General features: G+C 39.8%; 1 protein-coding gene across 1 annotated transcript; it reads right to left on the bottom strand.

Moving 5' to 3' along the window:
* Nucleotides 1–1,574: 1,574 nt before the first annotated feature.
* On the bottom strand, nucleotides 1,575–2,373 carry LOC149812855 (UPF0496 protein At2g18630-like). The gene is made up of 2 exons (XM_089990994.1): nucleotides 2,041–2,373; nucleotides 1,575–1,889 (listed from the first exon to the last, which is right to left on the bottom strand). The coding sequence occupies exons 1-2, from the start codon at nucleotides 2,371–2,373 to the stop codon at nucleotides 1,575–1,577; spliced, it is 648 nt and encodes a 215-aa protein (XP_089847120.1).
* Between the last annotated feature and the right edge of the window lie 4,385 nt (nucleotides 2,374–6,758).

Genomic DNA, 6,758 nt, shown 5'->3' with positions numbered 1-6,758 from the left:
TCCATAACTCTTCAAGTTGAATGATACTACCCACACTGGGAGGAGCTCTCAGACCCCCCTTTCTGTAAGGGTAAAAACTCTAAATCAGACTCCACAACTCTTCAACTCCAGGGAACGAGATGAACACCCGTCACCGGAACGACGGCTCCGCTGAGACCTCCTCGCTAGGGAGAAGAAGACGACGTGGTGGAGCTTCTGCTGGCCATCCTCAGCGCGACTGCACCGACTGGGTTGCTGTCGAGGAGGAGGGTGAGAACGGTGACTCTTAGCTTGGGCAATCTTTCTTTTGATGATTGTGGTTGTAATGTATCGTTGAAGTTAAAATGGGGAATGAAATGACAATAGAAATTGCTGAAAATTTACAAAAATAAACTAGACTCAATAACAAAGACACCACTTTTTACGGATTTGGAATATGACCTCCGGTTAGGGAGATATGACTCTGACAAGTTGGTCCTAATTTGCGGAAGACACTACAAATCGCTATAGCGATTTGCGAAAGACACTACAAATCGCTATAGCGATTTGCGGAAGACACTACAAATCGCGGATTTGGAATATGACCTCCGGTTAGGGAGATATGACTCTGACAAGTTGATCCTAATTTGCGGAAGACACTACAAATCGCTATAGCGATTTGCGGAAGACACTACAAATCGCTATAGCGATTTGCGGAAGACACTACAAATCGCTATAGCGTTTCGCGATTTACGGAAGACACTACAAATTGCTGTAGGAAAGCCCGATCCGCGCCGGGGGGGGAGCCCCCGAACCCCCCTCCTGTAAGGGCAAAAACTCTAAATCAGGCACACAAGTAGAGACAGAAGGGAGAGAGAGTGAGAGGGTTGGTGTTCATGGCCTTCTCCAGGAGGAACCCTTTACCTCTCTTGATTTCTTCTCTACAGAGAGAGAGGGTTTTACAGTGTTTTACGAAGAAGGAAGAAGAAGAAGATGACGATGCAGCAATGTAGGATCGTTTGTTGGATGTGCACAGAAGTAGAGAGAGAAGGGAGAGAGAGTGAGAGGGTTGATGTTCATGGCCTTCTTCAGGAAGAACTCTTTGTTTCCCTTGATTTCTTCTCTAGAGAGAGAAAGGGTTTTATAGTGTTTTACGGAGAAAGAAGAAGAAAACATGTTTGTCCTTTTTTTGAACAGAAAAAGAAGAAGACTTTGAAGAGTCAACATCATCCTCGACTTTCTGGATGGAGGACATGTTTGTCCTTTTTTTGAACTATTTGTTTTTTCTTTTTTGAATGAAAGGCATTTTTGTCATTTTCTCAAACCATCACTTTATGAGAAGAATAGTAATAAAGGGTACTTAAGTCTTTGCAACAACACCAAAGTCCGATGCAAAGTTATGTCAACATACACGGGAATACGAGCCCCATGTGCTTGTATACGTGGTGCTCATTCAAAGCCCCGAACACAGACGTGGGATTCAGTGAATCATCGGGGGGGGGGAACATATAACCTGCTTCGCCTACCTTGCCAGCAAAAACTTGCACAACTTTCCAGGCGACTCATTTCTAACTTCAACTTCTTCACCAAGATGTTGATATGCTTTAAATCTGCTATCACAAGCTTGCTCCTGTTCTCCATAGTTTTACGCGCTGCATCATGTCTTCCACATCTCCCTTCCAAAAACCGTCCAACCATGACAGAAAGGGAGCCCAACCAGTCACGGTGGTGGCCGCGGTCGCCAGTGCCACCAACATCAGAGGAGCGTTCAGAGCTGCTGCTATGATCGAACATATTAGAGCGGCACAGAACACCATTACCAATATGACATTGATCACTTTTCGATGCAACCTCAAGCCTCGGATCCTCTTATCCCACCGGCCCTTCCAATCCTGCACCTTCGTCAGCATATCCTTGTGCTGCACGATTACCTTCATAAACCTCACAAGGAAGTCATCCGCAAAGTCCATGGAGTCTCTGAACCCGTTGAGTGCTTTCACCATCACCTGTGCGGAATTGGGGGTGCTTGTGGAGGGCGATTTGGAGCATCTTCAATCTGTCTCCGGTAACATTCAGACTTGCCTGCAGATCGTACAAGCAGTCCAACGTGTTGGAGCTGAGGTCCAAGTAGTCGGTGATGAGGGAGACGAGCCCGGATTTGCTCCATATGTCTTCCTCAGATTCCAGTATCACCTCAGCAACTAGCTTGTTCGATTCGCGCAGGCACGATGTGGCCTGCCTTGCCGAATTGAAGGAGAGGGAAGGAGGCTTATCGCTACCATCGCGTTGGTGGATGTCATCCAACACACTCTTCATCATCGTCTGCAACGTCCTGTCATACCCTGACACCTTGGTGTATTTCTTGCACATGCGCTCATAAAGGCGGTCAAATTTCTTGTAGAAGCGTTGTTCCATCTTCCTTCCTTTTTTTGAAGGAGCTTCAACTTTTTCACTTCCTCTTCAGACAGAGCGTAACCCAGCACCGACAGACAGCTTGGTATTAGCTAGACTGAGATGAGGGTGGGAGATTCCATCTCTTTGCCAAAAAAAAGAACTACACCCATCAACCACGCAATTCTCAATGAAAGGGAGGAGGGTGGCTGAAATATACAAGATGCTGTGAGAGGTGATGTCTTTAGGGGTAAAAGAAGGCTCATGACCTCTTCTTTTCTCCAATATTCTGAGTGTTAGGAATACGTCAAACAAAGACCGCTCAAGCTCCTAAGGCAAAATCTTGGTCAAACTACCTTGGTGGTCCTGTTTAGAATCTCAGCGTTGGGATGGGCGTTTATGCATTTGGATGGGAAGTGTGGGGCTTTCTCCTTTTTGTAATTAAACTAAATCATAGATTCAAATGCATAAACTCCATAAACGCTCTTCCCAGCTACCGATTTCAAACATGCCCTTACTATTGTAAGTTTCTGGTTGTTGCTGCTGGGTTCGCAATTGCACGTTGTTCCATCTCCCCTACGTCCCCTTCGGTTGCCTTGAAATAGTTGGGGAACAGGGAGGACCTGGAATCCCGATGGCTTAGGATATTAGGCTAAATGAAGGTTTTTCTTGAGGTTTTAACAGCGCCTTGCACACCAAAGCTTCCAAAGTGGTTGGCCCGAGCTAACAGAGACCAATATCCAAAGGGCTTAACAGAGCCTTTCACTACTGTACAAATGATTGCCCCTCTGAATCTCACTGAGCTTTCTACTTTGCCTTATGGCAGGGGTGCACACTGCGATTCGAACTTGGAGTAGGTAGAGACCCGCTTATTCAGTGACATTTTTTAAATGAACAAAAAGGAAGGGGTTTTAGAAACAGTTTTCTTGGATAACCCAATACTGCAATTGGGTAAAAATGGGAAGTTTAGTGTAACTACTGCCGTATGGTGCTAGCAATTAACTAGTTTAGCTTTGCCCAACTTGATTGTGACGTGATCAGAATAAGACTGACTGATTTATTTGACTGTGTCCCTGTTGACTGAGCCTATGACTAACTCCACGGTCTCTGAATATGGAGTGTGGACCACAACTTGGATCAATTACACCTCCAACTAAGGTTTGGGTTAATACTGCAGAATTTTTAGGTTGTTTGCCTGAAACATTGTTTATAATTGGATTATTTACATATAGGCCAGCACTAGGCTCAAGGGAGTGGAGATCAAGGTTGTTAAATGCGATGAGGCGAAGCGAGGCGTTGAGCCTGTTATGAAGCGAGGCATAAGCCTCGAGGCGTTGAAGCATAAGCTTTATGATCAAAATAATAAAATATATAATATTAATAAAATAATAAAAATTTTAAATAAGAACTACTAATAAACGACAATATAAAATAAATTGTGTCCTCAGAAGATCAATTAAGTTCCAAATCCTCATAGAAGATATCAACACCATTAACCCACCTAAATGTCGTAGGCTTGAGGGAAACTAGCAAACCTTGATTTGGCCAACCTTGGTAATCTGATAAAATTCATAATAAAATCTAATTGTTTCCTTTGTCATTTATTTAAATAGCCTTTCAGTTAAAATTGATTTAAGCAAGTTTACATTCTCATCTAATCTAAACATATAACTCTACCTGTGTGGTTTTATATGAAGATCTAGAAATCCCCCAAAGAAATCACATCAAGCACATAACTAGAGATAAGCATCCTAAGGGGGAAAAACACAAGATAAGATAGAGTGTAAAAGGAGAACAAAAAAAACTCAGTTACACTTTTATAATTAGATATGACATGCAAACTAGAATGGAGAACCAGATTGTGAAATCAGATCCACCTTTATGTCTAGTGTGAGATCACAACATGAATGGCACACTAAGATCAGGATCCTGCTAACTTCATGTTCCTTTAACCACTATAGTCATGTAAAGAGAGACAAGTTTTTTAAACTTTTACAGAGTATGCTTAATTTTTGTATAAAGATTTTTAGAATGAAATAAATCACGTAAAAAGTCTCAAATGAGACACAATTACCATCCCACAAGTGTAAAACCCATAAAATTTTTGGAATTTCTAAATGGGAATTTCTTGAACAATGTAAAATGTTTGTTTGACCTGTGTGATTAAATTACAAATTATTTTTTGTTCACTACAGGTAAAACTATGACAATTATTTTGTAAAATTCATAAATTTTCTGGGATTTTTGAAGTTGAGATCTCCCAAATAATATATATTTATTGTTTTTGGCAAAATTTGCCCTGTGTGATTTAAATATTGGGTTGTTTGTGGTTTACCTAGTAAGTTTGTAGTTTGTTTTCAGCTAAATTTGTAGGGTTTTCTTTTTTAATTGGTTTTATGTGCCAATTATGTGATTTAACTTAACCTAGATTACTACTCTGTTAAGGTTAATTAACTATACTTAGTAGAGAATGAGAATAAAAAAAATAGATAAGCAAAGTATTGGCCATGTGCTAATTAATTAATAATTAATTATTATTACTATCATATTAATCTTGGATTAGGTATGGACCCAAATTGGGGACCTAGTGTGCTAGCATGGAATTATTTGTAATTAAGAAGGACTTTTATTAAAAAAAAGAATAATAATAAATATATTATCATTTTGGACCTTTTAGGGAGGTCGACAGCCCTAGAGGATGACCTTACGACTTGTGTGTAGGGGTTCCAAGAGACCCTCCATGGATCTCAAGGAAACCACTTTGGTTCCCCAGGGAAGGTTTCAATTTTTGGAAAACCATTTATATGCTCTTGACCAGCCTTGTCCTTACCATTTTGATGTATAGAGACTTCTTGTTTAATTCATTTGTTGAGGGGTGGAGGGCTTGACTTTCCTCAGCCCTCCATCTCCCTTCAGCAAGGTAAGCCCTTCATCTTGTCTCCCCCCTTTGGAAGCCTATATATAGGAGGAGAGGGTGTTGCGTGTTCTCCCCAAACATGCACTGTAGCTATCATGCATGTTCGGGGGGTGCACATATAACCTGCCTTGATATAGGAGGGAGCAAGAGGCACTTCTCACTTTTTGTTTCGGTCTCTTTCTTCCTTGCTCTCCTTCCCTCTTCAACATTGTTCTTTGTGGTTTTTTTTGTGTTGAACATCACTTTCAACCTCCTTAGTGTAGTGTGAAGTACCACAATAGGGACTTCACACTACACATATTAGAGGAAGGAAGTTTGATTTGGTTTTAAAGATTTTCTTCTTTAAAAGGGGTAGGGTTATTCACTTCTCTCAGGTAGATTTACAAGGATAGAACATTTATTGCTTGTATAAGATGTTTTAAAATGAGTAGGGGCATAGTGTCTATATGTGTGTGCAGGGTGTCATGCGACACCTGTATGTTGTACACCATCTGAATATATGTATGAAAATACATATATTCAGCCATGGGGTTTAGCCATGGCTGATGTGGGGTTGAAAGAAAAAAAATGATAAATACTACTCATGTATTTGGTTACTAGTTTAACACCCCTTATCTTTGTAGTCTAGTTGTGAAAATATACAAATATGTGTGTTTATTTGTTTTGCTTGCTTCTTTTCATGGTCTTTGGGTGCTTTCATTTTTATTATTGCTTGATGTTTATAAAATGCCCATCTCATATTAAATTGGATTATCATGAGATGTTGTTGACTTGATGTGATTATTTTTTGTATTAATTTTATGTTACTAGCAACTATATTGCCTTCTATGACATTAGTTCTATTTTAAATTCCAGACTTAGATATTGCATGAGATTCATGATCAGGAACATAAATAAATCAATAAGTATAGGGTTAAGAGTTGCTTTCCTCTCTTTTGAAACCTCTATCGTATATATATTAAAAGGGGGCTATTTCAACTATTTGCATTTCTTATGGGGAAGCTGTCAAGAACTATAGAGACCAATCAACAACATATTGAAATAGAATATGAGACATGCATAGGCCATTGTTTGGCAATAGTTGCTACAACCACTTTCTTAGAAAAAAAATGTAAGATTTCTAGTCATTGTAACATGACTAATATGTTCATAAATGAGATGCACATGCCTCTTCAATTGTATGCTAAAGTCATTGGCTGACCAGCAACTTCATTTAAAACAATCAAGATTGAGTGGATAACATGTGTCATTGTTCAACCAATGGTTTTCTACCCAACTTTTATTTCTATTGAATCCATTTCTTTTCTTTATTGGGTTACTCACTCTATTTTTTTTTTGTACTCTTTAGTGAATCTTAAAAAAAAACTATTACTGCATTGCTAGTGCAATTTTTTTCACCTGCATCTAAAAATTCAAACAACCAATGTAATTGAAGACGAGATGCCTCGTGTCCTCCATGAGATTATTGTGAGCTACGAGTTCATGGAACTCA

The sequence above is a fragment of the Nuphar pumila genome, chromosome 16, assembly GCF_984573655.1.
Source record: "Nuphar pumila chromosome 16, dmNupPumi1.hap1.1, whole genome shotgun sequence".
Classification (NCBI taxonomy): Eukaryota; Viridiplantae; Streptophyta; class Magnoliopsida; order Nymphaeales; family Nymphaeaceae; genus Nuphar; species Nuphar pumila.
This window is presented reverse-complemented; position numbering and strand designations above follow the sequence as displayed.

Bases quoted from the DNA above. Each gene is read 5' to 3' on its own strand.
- LOC149812855 (XM_089990994.1), bottom strand. From the start codon at position 2,373: ATGGAACAACGCTTCTACAAGAAATTTGACCGCCTTTATGAGCGCATG. The intron at 1,890-2,040 runs GCAAGTCTGAAT...AGGTTTATGAAG, and splicing joins ACTGCTTGTACGATCTGCAG to GTAATCGTGCAGCACAAGGA.